This window comes from Puma concolor, chromosome D2 (assembly GCF_028749965.1).
Source record: "Puma concolor isolate L17-30 chromosome D2, mPumCon1.1.hap2, whole genome shotgun sequence".
NCBI lineage: Eukaryota > Metazoa > Chordata > Mammalia > Carnivora > Felidae > Puma > Puma concolor.
In genome coordinates this window covers 36,651,103-36,670,464 of record NC_141677.1, presented here as the reverse complement: position 1 = coordinate 36,670,464, position 19,362 = coordinate 36,651,103, and the positions used below count along the sequence as shown (strand labels likewise).

At 45.7% G+C, this 19,362-nt stretch overlaps 1 protein-coding gene and 1 long non-coding RNA gene across 7 annotated transcripts in view; one reads left to right on the top strand and one right to left on the bottom strand.

Moving 5' to 3' along the window:
* LRMDA (leucine rich melanocyte differentiation associated) overlaps positions 1-19,362 on the bottom strand; it is a 1,048,113-nt gene that overhangs the window by 1,020,045 nt on the left and 8,706 nt on the right. For 2 of the 6 annotated variants that reach the window (XM_086680072.1, XM_086680073.1), the window contains exon 2: positions 5,247-5,347. Coding sequence is in view for 3 of the 6 variants with exons in the window: in XM_086680068.1 (XP_086536194.1) it covers positions 5,247-5,347; positions 11,633-11,938 (407 nt within the window). In the remaining 3 variants the exon portion in view is untranslated. Of the gene's footprint in view, positions 1-5,246; positions 5,348-11,632; positions 12,126-19,362 lie in introns of those variants that run through there. The other 4 variants (XM_086680068.1, XM_086680069.1, XM_086680067.1 and 1 more) reach the window with 4 other exon arrangements.
* On the top strand, positions 11,764-17,583 carry LOC147575995 (uncharacterized). The gene is made up of 2 exons (XR_015241654.1): positions 11,764-11,856; positions 17,082-17,583. It is a non-coding gene; the product is annotated as an uncharacterized LOC147575995 (long non-coding RNA).

Sequence of the window (19,362 nt, the reverse complement as noted above, 5' to 3'; positions counted from 1 at the left end):
CTCAGTTGGTTAAGTGGCCGACTTCGGCTCAGGTCACAATCTCGCAGTCTGTGAGTTCGAGCCCCGCATCGGGCTCTGTGCTGATAGAAGCAGGCTCCACGCTCTGAGCTGTTTCTGTGTCTCCCTCTTTCTGCCCCTCCCCATTTGCACTGCCTTTCAAAAATGAATGTTAAAAAAAAAATTTTTTTTTAAATAATAATCCCAATGACTACAACAGAGTGAGATGGCTCTGTGGAGGGTTAAGCCTAGGCTTTCAGCCTCCCCACCAACACGTTTTAGTTCTAACTGTAGCTATGCTTATTGAAGACCTACTATGTGCCAGGTAATTTGTTAGGCACTTTACACAGTTACACACTCAGGATTCTTGCAATTAGCCTAAGGGCAGTTAAACAACTGGGGAGTAATTCGAGAGAAGGATTTCAAGCCAGGGTGGTGGAACCACAAAGCGTTGGTTCTTTTTAATTTCCACTGCCCATTTTCCCAATTTAGCATCAAGTTACCAGATCTAGTGTAATCTAGCAGTTCATAACAGACACAGAAGCGGTTGTGTGCCTGTCCTCGAATCCCGTACAGTGTGCCGTGGAGAGTCCACCTCACTGCCTTGGTGGAGATGGGGAGCACAGAGCCACCATTTCGGTACTGGAGCTTCCCCAACTCCCCAGTCTTTCACTTTTATCCTGGTCAAAGTCAGGGAAGCAACAAGCAATCTCCCACCTGAGACATTTTCTCCCAAGCAATTCTCCCATTGAGTGCATTTATCAGAGTGATGCTAAATAAGACACAAGTACAATTTTTAAAACCTAAGATTCCTGTTGCCATACATCAATTAAACCCTCTCAATGTTATTACCAGAATGACATAGGTGTATTTATCACCACTTGCCATGCGAGCCCTGCTCTGCCCACGGTGTTCAACAAGCTCAGCGAGCAACCCACTCAAACTACTCAGGGCCCTTGCAGGGAGTGGGAGGAGTACCAGGGATAACTCAAGCCTTTCCCCATCAGGGAAAAGGAGAAACTAAACCCGAAACAACTCATTAACAAGAGATCTTTGCCTTGAGCAGATCAAGGAACCAGCACTGACTAAAGCATAGGATCTCCTTATTGATCTAAAAATATAATCTGAAAACCTCAACAACAAGCTCAAGGAAGAGTTTGGGATAATAGGTATTCAAATAGTCTTCGTAGCAGAAATTGGTATAACCTCTCAAGGGCAATCTGACATCTTTGTCAAAGCCCTCTGACAATGCTGTCTCTAGGAGTTTGTCCCAAGAAATTAGTCAGAGACCTATTCATGAGTGCTACAAGAATAGAGATATTTTTAATAGTAAGAATCTGGAAACAATCTAAATGTCCAACACTAAGAAATAAGCCTTTAAAAAAACTGTAATGCAGTATTGATAGGAAAATGCTTCCAACACAAGGTAAACACCACCACCATTTTTAGACATTTGGCATTATAAGATTGGAAGACAAAAGCATAAGAGACTCTTAAAAACTGAGAACAAACTGAGGGTTGATGGGGGTGGGAGGGAGGGGAGGGTGGGTGATGGGTATTGAGGAGGGCACCTTTCGGGATGAGCACTGGGTGTTGTATGGAAACCAATTTGACAATAAACTTCATATACTGAAAAAAAATAAAACAAAAAAAAGAAAAAGTTCAAAAATCTCTCTAAAAAAAAAAATAAATAAATAAGATTGGAAGACAATAAAACATCAGCAATGGTGACTTCCAGTGCTAAGATTATCAGGGATTTGAAAGAAAGCGTTTCCTCATACCCGAGTTTAACATGCCTATACTGACCATGTTTTTATTTTATTCTGTTTTAGAGAAAGAACACAAGCCAGGGGGAGAGGGGCAGAGGAAGAAGCAGAGAATCTCAAGCAGGCTCCACACCCAGCACAGGGCTAGATTCCACAACCCTGGGACCAAATCAAAAACAGCAGGGCAGAGGAGAACTGGGAGGCTAAAGTAACTACATGTGAAGAATTCCACCACCAACCCCCCACCCCCTCACCCCCGTTTACATGTTTGCTCCTTCTAAACCCTATGCCACATGCCTGCATTAACTATTAAGTAAATGAATAGAATTCCTTGCCTAAAAACAAACGATAGCCTAAAATACAGACGGACTACAGCTGATTTGGGGACCTATGGTGTAGCAAAATTTGTATTAGGGTTATTGCTCTGTTTAAGGTAATACTGTAATAGGATTATCTGGATGGGGGGTGGGAGTGAAGCCTGCAGAGATGTTCTTTAAAGAACAGGACAATAATTTTTCTGTATATAACAAAGCAAAAAGAATTTTGGGTTTCCGAGGGCAGCTCTATGAAGAGGGTAAGTGACATGGAAAAGTGAGAAACAGGCTGGGATAGGCACCTGGTCACCTACAAGAAGCCTGACCTGAAGGAGAACTGCAACCAGGGAAAAATTCTGGCAACAGAGCACCTAAAAGCTTTCCAGGTACAATGCTAGCCCAAGCTTGTCTCCTGCCATGTGCTACAATACTACCTACCTCCCCCCAGTATACCTTGAACTGGTAGTAAAAGTACTACTATATTACACATAGTAATGCTGTGTTGGGCTTGGGAGAAATGAAGGGAATGTCTTGAGAGGGGGCAGTATCTTGAATAGACTGCCAAGAGGTAAAACAGCAGACAACAGAGCAGAGAGTGATTGTGAACCCAGGTGCGGGCAAACTGACCAGGTAGTACGCTCCCCAGATCCCATGCAAACAGCAAGGCAGGGCTAGGGAGAAACTTTCTACAGAATGTGATGGGGACTCACGTTATTTCATTTGGATATGATGAGCCCTACAGCCTGGTGGGCTTTGGGTCCTCTGTTATATACCTATTTAGAAGTTTATCATCATCTTTCTTTTTCCCTTCCCCTTTTCTCTCACCTCCTCCACTTTAAGAATTAGCCAAGAATATGGGGTACCTGGGTGGCTCAGTCGGTTAAGCCTTTGACTCGTGGTTTCACATCAGGTCATGATCTCATGGTTTCCTGAGCTCAAGCCCCACATCAGGCTCTATGCTAATAGCACAGAGTCTGCTTGGGGTTCATTTATTCTCTTTCTACCCCTCCCCGGCTTAGACTGTCTGTCTCTCTCAATAAATACACTTAAAAATTAAGAATCTAAAATATTTTATTTTGATCCAGATGAAGACAGAGATAGAGACCAGTGCTTGAATAAGCTCACATCTTCCTCCAACACCCAAGAGAAGGTAGTGTCGCATCCCCTAACCCACCCGCCCTTGTGTAAACAAGACAAAGAGGATCCAGCCCCAACACATCCACATTAAATCAGGACTGCTTTTCTCTATTCTGGTCTCTAAGTCCCTCCAGCTTACCCAAGTCCTCACATAAACTCTTCCTGAAACTTAGACCTCACCCCTCCATTGCTCATCCCTGCCCCAATCCAGTTATACCCCAGTATGGCACTGACCATCTGCCAAGTATAGGCTCCTGACCAAATGGGATAGCACCTCAACTCAACAGAAATTTTCTCAACAAAGGAGAATCAAATTCACAACTCCCCTCCTTCCAAATCGTTTTTACCAAACTTCCTCTCACTGTATTACCCTGCCTCTATGACTGGTCATTTCCTTCAAATCCTTATAGATCCAGACCCTCAGAGCCCCTTCTCACTGCTGACCCTGCTCAACACACACACCCACACCCACACCCCCCTACCACTCCCAGGGTCCAGCCTCTTCTCTGCCAAAGGGAGGCAAGGCAGGGCCTCCGAGTTTGACAAAGACAGCTCTGTTTCCTTAGACCTGACAGCCCAGTCCCATGACCTGTCCCTGCTGACATGCTCCCTCATGGGGCACAGCCTCCTCCAACCCACATCCAGGCTCCCACCAGCAAGGTGGCAGTGGCCAGAGCCACAACACCCCAAGCCTCTAGAAGCCAGTCACACAGAAAGAAGTCCCTCCAATGCCCAAAGAAACGCTTTCCCAGAGTCTGCAATGGGGAACTTTTTAAGGTGCACACATGTCCAGGCTGTGTACTTGGTCTTCTCCTTGGGTACTGGGACCAAAAATCATCCTTAAATATCTTTAGAGTCAGTTTTTTTTCTTTGGCACCCTCTCATCACTACATGTTAGTTTGTGACTTTTCAGTTCCCCCATCTTCCCAGAAGCACACAAACCCTTTGGGAGTCAGAGAGAGCATATACACAGTGTCCACGTTCTTCTTAACACCCTGGATGCCCCTTCCCTGAAGACAGTGCATCTCTGGGAGTACCAGACCAAAAGGCTCTGTTGGCTCAAAGTCCCCTCAACCCGCTGGTGCCTTAATCACCTGAGTTTTGTCCATCTTCTCTCAAATTCTCAATTCCAAGTGTCTGGACTCAAAGTCTGGGAGAGAAAGACTCCAGAGCATGGAAGCATGAATGTGCCCGAGTCCCCTCTCGCCTTCCACCCCACAACAGTCTGTTCCATTCAGAGGACAGCACAGTTCTCAAGGGGACACTTATGAGAAAAATCCGGCATGGAACCAGCTCATTAGGAAAAGCCACCATCCTGAACCCTGCTCATTTATTCATTTCCCTGATATCTGCTTTCCAAGTTCCTCTCACTTCCCTCTTCCAAGCCCCCAAACCAGTCCCAAGTGGTAACCTTCTATGAAGAAATCAAGGAACCATCTGCATTTTCCAATGGAATAATATAGAAGATCACACTTAGCTTTTGCCAAGACTGAAGCAGTTGTTAGAGTTCCCCTCCCCCCGTCCCATGCCATCAGTGTTTGAATTACTCTGGGAGTAGTAATTCCATCTGGGATTGGATGTCATCGGGGAGAAATCACAAATATTTGAGGTTCCAATTCATTTAAAAAGAAAAAAAGAAGCACGCATATATACACCCTACCTGTGATTTGGCAAATCTTCGGGAGATGGGGCACCCCAAAATGCTCTTACTGGTTCCATCCCATTCCTTCCCCAAGAGTATTCTAACTCATCTACATGGTATCAGTGAGAAAGGAAAAGAACAAAGGGACACAATGACGGTCCTCTTATAGGACCTCAGGTGAGGTGGAGGATGTCCACACACAGCTTTTTCAGTGGCACAAAGAGGCTAACCAAAGAATCATCTGAAGCATAGTCACACTTTTGGGGTCGGATTCCACACATCTCAGAGCCCCACACCCTATGCAGAGCTGGATGGGAACTTTTACCTGCAGGCTGTTACCAAGGGGACTGGGCCTCCCAGCCTGGTCTGTATCTTGTGAAGGGTACATACCTCAGAAGGTTAAAACTCAGATCAAGCCTTTTTGCAAAATGTCCACAGTCCCTGCCGAGGTGCTCTGGAATTTCTCTGCAGTCCTGGCCTATGTAGGACACCTGGAAATTAAATGGAACAGAAACAATGTGGCAAACAGAAATCGCCCAGCTGCTCCCAACCCTGAGTCATTGATCCCAAGATTGCTTCCGCAACTTTAAACACACGCCCCTCACACACAAGAAGGCCACATTTGTGTCCTTTTCCTGAGCAAATCGGGTTTGGGGGCTTCAGGGACTCTGCCAATAGCTCGCCTTTCCTGGTACACTTAGCATGATGGAGACTAATCCCAGCACAACAGAAACTGAACTAAAATTGGCTGGATTCAGGTGTCCAAAAAGGCTCCCACATCAGAACACATTGATATAATCACAGCAATCAGCTTCTTGCTCAGAGACCTTTCCAACAGCTGCCCCTCTGGCTCTCCTCCCCATCCCCCCTCCCTCAAATACTCTGTTATGCACATTACCTCATAAAAGACAGAGCAGATGCACTCACCGGCATTCAATCTGCAGGGCGCTGGAACAAACAGGGTTGGACAAGAAAACCTCCCCAGATCACCAATCCCATCTTATACCACGGTGTATAAAATATCCCCCACACTCTGAACAAAGTTGACTTGAAGGTGACAGGACAACAGTGGCCACAGCTTCCAAGCCTCTCTCCTCCAGGGATCCTTCTGCAACCAACCCCAATAGGGCTGCAGAGCAATTCCCCTTAGGCCTTCTCTTAGATCATCACCATCAACCACCTAGTGTGTGCCCAAATATTAAGAAGCTGAACTGCAATTTGATGCCAGAACTTCTGATTGTGGCAAGGTTGGAGGGCTTGCTCACTGCTCCAACCACTAGGTTTTTGAAACCCACTTTTTAGAGGTAGATGCCAATCCAACCACAGTGTACTAATCCCAAAACCCATAAAACAAACCCATGGGTGAGAGTTGGCCAATGGATCAAAATATAGGAGACTTCCCTAAAGGGCTCCCTACCTCCAATGATGAGGTAGAAATTCAACCCTATCACACGGACTACAGTCTTGACCCTTTCTCCCTACAAATGCATATCCTCCTATACATACAGGTAAGAATGTCTTGGAATGAGTAAGATTCCCCAGGGGATTATGCTTCCTAATGAGGAATAGGAATATGGTGGCCATATCGAATTCTAGATATTAGGATGAACATTGAGGATTACTAGCATTCCATCCTAGAACTACAGAAAAACCACTTTCATTAGGACTCGACCTAATTAAAAAAAAAAAATCACACTGCACCCTAACACCCCCAATTTTTCAAGTCCTCCCTCAACCCTATCCTATCCAATGGGGGCAAACTGCTGGCAATACAGTATCTTGTGTTCACTCCCCTAGGGACTTCATATCTGGAGAAGAGAAAGTGGGGGAGAAAGGACAGAAAAACAGCTGACTCCAATAAGATAATTTGGACTCAAGAAGATAAAGGCTAAAAAATAAAGGTCTCTAGGTTCAATCTAGCAACCTCCCCTTTCTACAGGGGACCAGTCTTTCCTCAGAACTTCTTGTGGAACAAAGTTCTGCTTCCAAGCAGAGATGGAAATCATACAGCAAGAAGAGACTGGGGATATAAGGCCTCAGTCAGCCTATGGACTTCAATTTCCCTCAGGATACCCACTTGATCAGCAGCAGTTTCTGTATCAGAACACCGCAGTGACCCTGCAGGCCTGAGGTACTCACCAGAAAACCCATCCCTTTCACCCCATCATGCACTACCATCTTATATCACAAAGATCTTGAATAATCTGTATAAGTGGCATAGAAGTGGAGATTTAGATGTAGAAACTGAGCTTTGTCCTTATAGACTCACCAAGGACTAAATATGGTAGAGACCCAGTTTCTCAAAACCCATCATGTTTTTTTACAAGGAAAGGGAGACTTCAGCACCATGCCCAGTGTTATATAGCTTCTTAATGATAAAGCCTGGAGGAAGTCCTGCACCAGGAATAGGTACTTCCAATTTGGGTGCCATGGAGTTCTTACAACTCCACGTGTGGGTATGGATTTCCTTCATCAACAAATGCTAGTGGTGCATCTATCAGCAGGTTCGGGCTTCAAAAATGCAACTTCCTAGCTGAAAGGTTGCAAACTACCTCAGGATAACATGGCTAAAGCCCTAGAACAGAGTCAGAACATAGACAGGGGGATATATGCTCCCCCTTTTTCTTCTATAGGATTCCCTTTCAGAGGCAACACAAACACCAAGGAGAGCTATCACCATGAAGCATGCACACCACTTACATGCCTAACAAGACTTTCATCAGCTTGTTTTCTCACATGACATCCCAGGAAAACTAAAGCACAACTTGTTCCACAGTGATCAAGTCTCCAAAATACAGTATGAAAACCAACTTGATAAGCCATCTGCATGCTTGGACCCAGCACCACCACCACTGCCCCCCACCCCTACACAGTAAACTGGAGCATTTAGAGATGGGAGTTAAGCTGACCACATTTAAGGGTCCAAATCATCTGGAAAAGGCTTAAAGCAGCAAGCAGCCACTGCCAGGCACTGCAACCAACACTCCCAATGAGAAGACAAACATGTTTAAGAAGTGCTCCCGGGGCGCCTGGGTGGCGCAGTCGGTTAAGCGTCCGACTTCAGCCAGGTCACGATCTCGCGGTCCGTGAGTTCGAGCCCCGCGTCAGGCTCTGGGCTGAAGGCTCGGAGCCTGGAGCCTGCTTCCGATTCTGTGTCTCCCTCTCTCTCTGCCCCTCCCCCGTTCATGCTCTGTCTCTGTCCCAAAAATAAAATAAAAAACGTTGAAAAAAAAAATTTAAAAAAAAAAAAAAAAAAAGAAGTGCTCCCGAGTTGAAGACCTTAGGTCTCAGGATGTCAAGAAGCTTCTTGGAGCATCAGACCACCTAATGGAAGAAACAAGGCCAGAAGAGCCAGACCAAATATAGTTTGTTTCTTGAAGAAGAGAAGGGAAATGGAGATTAATAGACCCCAATGCCACAGAAGCAAGAGCACATCCAGACCAAGGGCCATTTCATTTAGTCAATTACTTTGATTTAGACTCAACTGAAGAACAAAGTTTTGTACTTTCCATCTGCCTATCTTATAGCACCTGTATCCCAAGACTTCCACCCTACATGAAATGGTAATAAAGGGACACTATTACCAGGGACATGAAAACATATCAAGAACCCTACAAGGAGGAATACCAGAGAGGCAAAGGAAGAGGTCTGTGCAAAATCCCCCACACATACACATACTAATCCCTCCGACCAGAAGCCACCGGGAGTTACCAGACTGTGGGAGACTAGGTTTCTCCTTGCAGTTAGGACAGTATGGCCATTTCTGTGGATGGTAGGTTTCTTAGTAGACTGAGAGACACTTATTTTATGATGCCTGACCCCAGTCAGGGGTGGGAGATCCTCAATTTTAAATTTGCAGTACTGACAACTGTCAGAGTGGAAACAGACCCTGTGCCGCTACTTACTAGCTGTGTTATCCTGGATGGGTCACAATCCCAGGGAGTTTGTTTCCTCCTCTGTAAACTAGTCTAACACTAACTGCATCCAGAAGTGTAAACAATGGAGCTTACATTTATTAGATGCCTACCACCTGTTACCTAGTCAATCCTCATGAAACAGTCACATATTATCCTCAACTTACTTACAGCAATGAGAGAAGATAACACATTTAAAGTACACAGCACTGTCCTCAGCACCTCGTGGCCACTTGATAAATAGTTGAATCGGACCAATATCCCTAAGAAAGGGATTGGTTATTTTCTGGTCTCTTGGGCACTGAAATCGTGTGCCCAAATTCCAAGTTTGCATTTGTATATACAATTTTATCGATGCCCCTACTTCATCTTAAACTAGTGGAAAAAGACAATTGAAGACAATGTTGACATAAATGAGGCATTCAAACCAAGAGAAGGCTAAATGAGGTCAGATTTGTGTTGAATCAAAAGACTTCACAGAGAGGAGTGGAGGGAGGGCTATTTATAGGCCCGTGCAACTCCCAAAACCCAGGGCAACAGCAGTGAGCCCACAGTGGGCTGAAAGCAGAGGAGACCACACTTCAGCAAAACAGCATCATCCATCTCATTTAATTGTTTTAGTGGTGTCATGGTGTTCTTATGTCTTTGCACTTAAACCATCTATTTGGGGGATAGGTCTCTATCAACTTAGAAAAAGTTATATCTGGTTTTAGGTTTGTGTATTTAACCAACACTGCAATAGAAACTATCAACAGTGAGTTCATGGGAAGGTTCCCCACCCCCCCTTAAGGTGGCTCTACCAAATTTTGAAAAGTACCATGTGACATACATTTCAGGAACTACATCTTGCTATGGCCGTCATTAGCAACTAGAAGGGGCAGAATGCTAAGACCCTAAACCCCAGGGTTGCCACTCACATCCACTGGCCTAGGTGTTTTAGGACAAGGGGGACTAACACCAGGAGTATTTTTTCCAGCCTGCCTTCTCTGGTCCTTACCAGGCAGCTCCATCTGTTTAGAACAGTCCCCTAGGGCCCAAAATGCCTCACACAGGCCAGTGATTACCTTTGAGCAGTTTGGAGTGGGCTAAAAGCAAGGGATGCACAGGGGAAAAGAAATCAAGTCAGGGAAACGAGGGAAGAGAGAAGGAGGCACAGGAAAGTTCTTAGCCCTACTGTCAAGTCCTCCATGAAGCTGGAAGAAGCTATACCCAAAGAACGCTGGGTCTGAAATGCAGAGACCTGCAGTGGGGCAGTGGGGCAGTGGGGAAGGAGGTGGGGGGAGATATTCTCGGGCAGAGGCCTTCTCCTCCAGCTCCTCCCTCTAGGCAGGCATGTTAACTCCCAAAAGCCCCTTTTCCCTGATAAATAAGACCCGCCACCTTCAACCTTTCCCACAGGCTGGTACCTCACTGGCCTTCTCACTTCCAAACTCTGAGAAGAGGAAAACATCTGCCCAAAGTAATCTCAAAATCTAACTGTGCCTGACACTACCTGCCTTAGGCAATCCAAGGGGAGAGCTTCAAAACCTCAGGACTATTTCTCTAGGGTGTGCAAGGAAAGGTGGGAAGAGGGCTGGCTTAATCAGAGGTTAAAAAAAGACAGACCTGGCTTTTCCAGAAGGTTAAAGGCACCTGGGCCCAGCATCCCTCCAGCAATGACTAAGAACACCTGAGGCTTCACTACAGAGCTGAAAGCAAGTGAGGCTAGGTGTCTGTCACCCAGAGTTGAAAAGAATGTTGTCATTCCTCACAGACACCTGTACAGGAAGTCAGGTGCTGAATGAGATCTTGCCATTTGTGACAACATGGATGGACCTACAGGGTATTATGCTAAGCGAAGTCAGTCCGAGCAAGACAAATACAATGATTTCGCTTACATGTGGAATCTAAAAAACAAACAAAAAACAAAACTGGACTCAAATACAGAAAACTGGTTGTTGCCAGAGGGGGAGGAGGAGAGGCAAAAACAAGCGAAGGGGATTAAGAAATACAAACTGCCAACTATAAAATAAGTCACAGGGATGAAAAGTACAGCACAGGGAATATAGCTAATAATACTGAAATAAGGTCATATGGGGACAGATGGTAACCACACTAGTGGTGAGCAAAGTATAATGTACAGAATTGTAGAATCACTATGTTGTACACCTGAAACTAATGTAACATGGTATGCCAACTATATAATATAGAACTAAAAAAAGAAATCAGGTGCTGAAATAAAACTGGAGAACTTTAGCCTTCTACCTGCCTTGAATAAGGGGTCTATGTTTAGGATCCGGAGGCAGTTTGGAAGGGAGCCCCCAAACCTGGCGCCTGCACGAATACATTATGATCTCCACGTCTTTGGTGGTCCCTGGGTACTTTCACCATCCCCGGTGCATTCAAAAAACAAAACAAAAAACACCTGAAATTTAGAGTTTACAATTTCATTAGTATGAAGACGATTACATTAAAGTGTTCTTTGGCCAAAGTAATTTTCTTCTGATTATGAAAGAAATGAACACTTTTTATCAGCCCCAAAAAGTACCATCAGCTGTGGACACTGCCAGCTTCTCTGACTGATGGAGAAATCATCCCTGCTGGCCCCAGCAATGAGCACTAGAGACAGAAGGAGGTGGAGGAGACCTGGGCTACCTTCCCTTGCTTCCCCCACAGCCAGGAGGTGTGCCAAGCCCCAAATGGGACCTGTCCTCATCAAACCACGGCAGGCCTAGACACGTGAAAGAGTCCCCAACTGCAGACGCACCCCCTGTGGTTGGACCAGGAACCCTTATTCTAACCTCGGATGGCCCCATGCCCCAGCATTCCCTCCCCAAACCCGTTGCCCCAAGCGAGGGCAGGACTCGTCCCTGGCGAACTTACTTGAGTTCCACTGACCACGAGCCCGGCCATGGCGACCGGGCAAACGCGCGACGCTGAGCGCAGGCACAGAACACAGAGCGCGGCAGCAGCGAGCGGCACAGCCCGGCGCGCAGTTCCGCAATAAATAGTCAGCTGACCCGGCGGAAGCCCGAGGCGCGGGCGGGTGTCCGGACCTGGGTTCAGCTTCTCGCGGGGCACTAGCCCTTGGCCTGGCCCTCGCACAGGTGAGCCTTGTTCCCCCAACCCCGCCCCGCCACGCTCCGCAACAGGTGTTGCCCAGCGCTGCGCGCTCAGACGAAATGGCATGACCCCTTGACTTCCCCGCGGCCCCCGGGCGCCCTAGGACCCCATAGCTCCCTGGGAGGCCAGGGAAACAGGAATAGCATCCCCAAAAACTCCACGCCCAGAGCTCTACTGCATTAGTCGGGGGGGGGGGGGGGGGCGGGCTGTTGGGGGGAGGGCTTCCCATGAGGGGGGCCCCCACGGAGCAGTTAGCCCCGGGGCATGGAGAACGGGCCTTTCCTGTATTTCACAATCCAGATTACATAACGGTCCTCAACTGTGGGAAGAAGGGGCCTCTTGGCCCGAACTCCCCTCCCCAACTTCGAGGGGAAGGGGGAAGTTGAGAGGTTGGAAGGACACCTAATGGGCGGAGTTTCCATTTGTAGTGGGAGGAAGGGGGAATTGAATTTCCCTATAAATAAAGTGCTGGCTCAGCTAAAAGCACCCCCGCTTACAGTAATAAACCCTAGGGGAGACGAATCAATGATGTCCCCTAATTTCAAGTTTCTCTTATTCTCTCCCTCCTCACAGGGAAAAAGTATTTGTGATGCTACAAGTCACCCTTGCGGTCAAATTCCTCCACCGCTGCTCCCCGCCCCCCTCCTTCCCCTCAGCTGGAAATGAGAGGTGGTCATTACTGCCTCCTTCAACAGGCCTCTTCCATCAAGCTGGGTGGGCAGCTCATGCCTGTCCTCAATTGAAAGGAACCAGATTTTCTCCGTGTGAGTTTTTGCCTTGCTGCTTCCATCCCCAGGATGCACAAAGCTATTACCAGATACTTCATGTCACATTATCACCAGCCTTCCACTGCAGCTAAGAGCCAGCCCAGCCTTAACCAACCTCTCTCCCCTGCTCCCTCCATACCAGTGAGTATAGTTTTCCCTTGTCCCTGGTGAATGGTGCCTAAGTCCTGCATGCCAGGCTCCAGGTCTCAACTCAGTAGACCTACTGATAATTGTAGCTTCTACCTCTGTGGAGGGAGCATTCACAGGGTTTTTGTTTTCATTGTTCCATGCGTCTAAACAGCACTTAGAAACCCGTTTGTGCAGCTGATGATAATTATGATCATGGTTAAGCATATTGTGGCTATCATCATTGTCTCTCGGGCTGGGTGCCGACACATTGTAATGTGGGCCCTTCCTTCTTGTCAGCATTCTAATGAATGGTGGTGACCTCTGAGTGTTGACCCGCCTGCCCCTCTCTCTGCTGGGAAAAGCCACATAGCACAGTGGAGCTGTAAGAACAGAGACTTGGCTGTGTTTACTTTGGGGGGTTCCAGGAAATGCTGCAACAAAAGGTCCTTCAGGCCAAAAAAGAAAGCTTGCCCTCCAGAGATAAGGGGGATCAAAGGAATCTTCCAAGATCTACTGCCCCCCAGACCAGCTCCTCATGCTCCTCTCTCCTTCTCTGCTGGACACACCCTCTCTGGTCTATTGTCCACTTTTGTCTGCTTTCCCTGCCCAAAAAGGAGGAAGTGGGCCCAGGCCCTGACAGGCCTACTGCCCTCCCCACCTTTCACCTTGACCTTCCCTAGAAAGGCTCTGACTGGCAGGAGGGACATGTGGAAACAGGCTTAAACCTACTCAAAGATGAAATTGGAATGCATACACATACCACCCACAAGGAGGGTGCTTGAGGTCATCTCATCCATGCCCCTGCACTCATACACAGCTTTGTCTTCTGAACATAGATTGCTCTGCAAACATTACCTGCCAATGATGCCAAAGTAGGCAGGGATCTTTTCTACTTTTCCAGATCTCCCTATTTTTCCTTCCTCTACATAGCCCTAGGGTTGATCATTCTAAAAGCCCAAGTTGACCCTACCTGAAATTTTTCAGTGCTCCCCATCAACTAATAATAATACAGCCCCAAATCTCCAATATGTCCCTCAAGATATTTTAAAGTTTGTATTTTACTGTTTTTTGTTTTGGTTTTTTGGTTGTTTTTTGTTTTGTTTTGTTTTGTTTTTTTGAGAGAAAAAGAGAGACAGAGTGCTAGCAGGGGAGAGGCAGAGAAAGAGGGAGAGAGAGATAATCCCAAGCAGGCTCCACACTGTCAGCACACAGCCCAATTCACAACTGTGAGATCATGATCTGAGCCGAAATCAAGAGTCGGACACTTAACCAACTGAGCCACCCCAAGATCTTTTATAATTCCATCATGCCTTATCTCTTCTGCCTCCTTCTCCACTTCTCCCATCCTCTGCCTGGCTTTTAATTGTTCTGTCTAGAATGCCTCCCCGCACACTCTTGTGAACACCTGGTGTGTGTCCACCAGGTGAATACATCCAGGAGGCCACATAACTAGGGAAATCACAAAAAATAAGGGTAGCTCAGATTGAGGTGGGCTTCACGTCTGAAATCTAAGCTGATGGCAATACGGAGCTACTGAAAGTTCTTGAGCAGAGTAGAAATTTGCTAAATGCAGTGGGGGAGGGCTCCTCTAAAAAGAAACTGGATTCACCTCTCCTTATTCCCTTCAGCTTTGGAAGTTATCTTCAGAACAGAAGAACAAGAGGAAGGGAGAAGAGAAAAGGACAGGAGGGAAAAGGAGCAGGAGAGAAAGAATTTGGATATTTGGACCAAAGAAGATTGGAAGGGGAGGATGGAGGACATCCTTATACCTCCTCATCACCTTCTTGAACAAAGAGGAAAATTAAATAGAAATAGCAAAGGTAGGGGTGCCTGGGTGGCTCAGTGGGTTGAGTATCCAACTCTTGGTTTCAGCTCAGGTCACGATCTCACAGTTCATGAGTTTGAGCCCTGAGATGGGCTCTGCACTGATGGCCTGGACCCTGTTTGGGATTTTCTCTCTCTCTCTGCCCTTCCCTGGCTCATACTCTCTCTCAAAATAAATGAACATTTAAAAAAGAGAGAGAGAAAGAAATAGCAAAGGTAAAGTTCTTCAGGTAATATGGCCCTCCCTTTGGGAAGGGGGAAAACAAAAGAACACTGAGATAAGGCTGGCCCAGGAGGTAGACAAATGATTCCTTCAGAAGACAAGGAGTTTACCAAAGTGAACAGAAGAGACAAATCTTGTTGGGGCTTCTTCTTGAGCACAACTCTTTCTGCCTCAGCCCCAGAAGTACTGAGGGGGAGGGAAGGCTAATGCAGTCATCCAGATTCTTCTCCAATTCCCTGCCCCCATTCCAAACAGCCAATTGAGAGTAAGTTGCAGGGGTCCCCTGCCTCACCCCATTTTATCCCACAACTTCTCTGCCCCAGCTTCCAAGGACCAGGCACTGTGCAAGGCACTGGGTGTATACATGGCTAAGACATACAATACACTTCAGGAAAGATTTGTGCTGTGACATTTGCAGTACTATTTCAACAAGAAGCCCTGAAATTGTGATCCTATTTTCTGAACCCAAAATTCAGACATGTAGCCCAATTTGTATGCTGTACTCATGAGGACTACAGAACAGAAAGTTCAAATCAGACCTGGGCTGCTAATGGCGAGCCTGTGAATTCTGGAGCTCTAACACTTGCATATGGGGAGTGAGAAGGTTCAACACTTACTTACCACTAGACATTTCCTTATCACCCTTGATGAAGAGGGCAATATTTTATTCCTACTGTCATCTTTGTTATTATTATTCTCTGGCAGAAAAGGCCCTTTCCCCTAGAGTTCTTCCTCCATTGCATTCCTGCAGACAAAAAGGAAAATCCTGTTTATTTGCAATCAAGGGAGTTGATTCTGAGGTCGACCACAACCAGTGAAACAGAAACTGATTCCTTAAATCCTCCAACTCTGTGCAGCATCAGCTGAGAGGACAGTTAACAAAGTTTTATTAGCATTCCTACCTATCCTTAGTCAAATTTCTATTCAGCCTGGCCTCATTTCTTTCAGGCCCAACACCTGGGCAGGTTAAGATGATTGCTGTAATTAATCATGCCCCAGCCCCTAGTTCAGACTTACCACATTCAGATTTCAATTAAAAAAAAAATCTGGATGTCTGCATACAGAATGCTCTTTGTTGCTGAAGCAGCCTCCTTGTGGTCTGAAGGAGGGAGTTTAAGAAAGAAGAAAGGTTTCAGGGCCTTATCTGCAGTATTTGCAGGTATGTGAGAGATTAAGGATGATCTAGGCTCCAAAACACCTCCCTGATCTCCCGACTAGAACAAATTACATTTTAAAATATATATATTAAATGCAATCATAATGTTTGGCATGATTATTCATTGCATAAATGTTAGTTTATTATTACCGTATACTATTACAATTATCATTACCATTAATTCTCAGTGCCTCTGAGATCCCTTCTCTTAGGATCTTAAAAGATTTGGTGGTTGTCTCTATTAAAATGCAAATATTAGGGGAGCCTGGGTGGCTCAGTGGTTAAGCTGCCAACTCTTGACTTCGGCTCAGGTCATGATCTCATGGTTCGTGGGTTCAAGGCTTGCCTTGGGCTCTGTGCTGAGAGCACAGCCTACTTGAGATTCTCTCTCTTTCTCTCTCTCCCTCTCTCTCTCTCTCTCTCTGTGCCCCTCCCCTGCTCACACTGTCTCTGTCTCTCTCAAAATAAAAAAACAAAAACTAAAATGCAAACATTAGCAGGGGGTGGGGAAGGGAGTAGGTTTGAGGAAGGTGAATAGGAAAGGGGCTTCTGCTTTTCACTGTATATCTTCTGTGATTTTTGCAACATGCATACCCTGCTTTTGTAATTAAAAACAAGGAAGGACATTGGATGGAAGGGTCAGGAAAAGAGAATTTATAACTGGAACTGCTACCAGCTAATCTTTTTGGATTATTTTCACAAATCTGAAAAAAGCAATGAAAAACAAATCTTATTTCCCCATTTGCCTGGAATTTACTGGATGCTCCAAGTCCTTGGCTGGGCCCAGAGGGAAGTTATCTCTGACTTGGGGACAGGAGCTCATAGTGGACTTTTGAGAAGGAAAAGGAACATTGACCAGAAGAACCTGCTCAACTTTGTACTGTCCAGTGGGGGAGAGGAAAGCAGTGTCTAAGCCCCAGGTACTTTTCCAGAATCCCAACTTGGCTTGGAGAGGTTCTGCCATTTGGAGGTTGAGGAACACCCCCTGCCCCCACCTCAATTAAAAAGTATAGGACTCAGCAAATGAGATTCTAATCCCATAGATGCTACCCTAGCATACATATTTCCTCAAGTACCCCCAGGTAATTTGTACTGTGATCATCCTTCCAGACTTGGCTGCTTTAGAAATCATTTACTCCAACTACTGATTGAGGAAACTGAGGCCTGAAGCATGGAAGGGACTTGCCCAAGGTCACCCAGCAAATGAGCAGCTGACCCTGGGCCAGAACTCTGGTCTTCTGAAGAAAATAAAACAGGACTCCTCCTACATCCCAGTAAGAAGATGGTGAAGAGAATGGGGAAGAGAGCCAGAAAGATGCCATTTCACATCTAATCACTTCTTGTCACGTCGTAACCGTTTTCCTCATATGGAGCCCCACACTGATGGATCAGAAATAACATTTTCAAAGTTATATCTTCAAGGAAATGGCTATTAATGTTCTTCCTCTCCTTTTAGAGTGCTGAGGAATACATATTAATTTTCTCTCTACTTATATTGCCTATTTGCAAATTGTATTCACTACCCAGTGCTCCAATTTGTCCTACCCCTGAAGAGATTATGATGAATAAATGCGTTCCTGGAAATAAAATAAAATACAAAATTTGTCACTGAGATTTATTTTTATAATTATTTACAGGGATTATTTTAGAATATATGGGGGGCAATAATAATAATGCACACAAGAGGGTTCTGGCATGATTTACCAGTATTAATTCAGAGTCTCTTCCTACTTCTCCAAAAGGAGCCCCAGGTCTGTCTGCAGCTCTGAGCCAGGGGTAAAGCAAGTGTCAGCTGCACCTGAAACCACCAGTACCAGGAGGCTGAGGGTCAGATGAAGTGCTGGGCAAGTCTTGTAATGGCCAGTGCCCTGGATTCGAGAGACCTAGCTCTGCTACCATTAGCTGGGTGCCCATGGCTGAAGCCTTTCATTCCTGAGGTCCTCAGTTTCCCTACATGTGAACTAACTGATCTAAGGAGAAATTTACTACTAAAATAAAAGATACACAAGTAAGTATGGACACCTCCCCAAAATAAAGAGTATGTGTTCATTACTAAATATTTCTTCACACCTACTAGGTGTCAGGCACAGACAATAAGGAACAAGACAGATACGATCCTTATTCCTCTGAGGCTTATATTCTGGTGGGAGGACACAGGTAATAAGTAAATAGATAATATAATTTCAAGTATGAGAAACGCATAATTTCCGATAGCAGTGACACATGCTATGAAGATAAAAGCAGACAATGTGAGGTGGGGGAGGGGGTACTAATTTGGATACAATATCCAAGGTCTCTGCGGGCTTTTCAGAGCGTTTCTCCTGTGAAATTCTTGATGAGCAGAGCACAAGCCTGACTTTAGCCCCTCTCATAATAGTTTTGTGGTCCCAAACTGCACAGCCCCAGACAGCTATGGAGTGTTCTGGGAAGTCTTCTCTAAGGAGCAACATTTGGGCTGAAGTCTGAGTAATAAGATGGAGCCAACCATGAGAAGACTCAGGAGAAGGATCTTGCAGGCAGATGGAGAAGCAAATGCAAAAGCTATAGAGTGTTCTGTTAATCTCACATTGCTGTGTTGTCACCTTGCTTGTGCTTGAATGGTGAACTTGAGCTCAAGCTTCCCAGTGTCACCCCAGCCAGAAAGATGGGTATCCCAGGTGTACCTGCACCAGACTTTTAATTCCTCCAAAGCACAGGTGGGCTGAAGCCTTGAGATACTGCAGCTAAATGCAGAGGCATTCATGGGCACACAGAGGTTCTACAGCCCTATCAAGTGTCTGTGGGTTTTCTTGGGGAAGAAAACACAGAAGGATCACTGACCTTTATACATGACATCACTGGCACAGACTCTCACAAACACAAAAACACATAACTATATGTGTAACTGCATACACACAAGACACACCAATGCTGGATTCATGGATCCCATCTCATTGCTATAGTCGGACCTCTGAACCCCAATCTGGGACACACCCAGGTCTCCCATCTACTGCAATAGCTACCAGTGGCCAGTAGAAAATGCAGAAATTTTAGACCGTCAGTACCTACTTAGAACACAAAGGGTTTATAGCTTATGCTAAGGTACTAGAAATTCATTCATTCAATTCATTTATTCAAAAAATATATATTGGGGAGGGGGGAACCTGGGTGACTCAGTTGGTTAAGCATCTGACTCTTGATTTCAGCTCAGGTTATGATCTCACAGTTTGAGAGTCTGAGCCCCGCGTTGGGCTATACACTGACAATGCAAAGCCTGATTGGGATTCTCTCTCTCTCTCTCTCTCTCTCTCTCTGCCCCTCCCACACTCTCTCTATAAATAAATGAATGAAAGAATAAATAAATAATATTTTTGAAATAAAATAAGATGCTTCTTCTCTTTTATTTATTTAT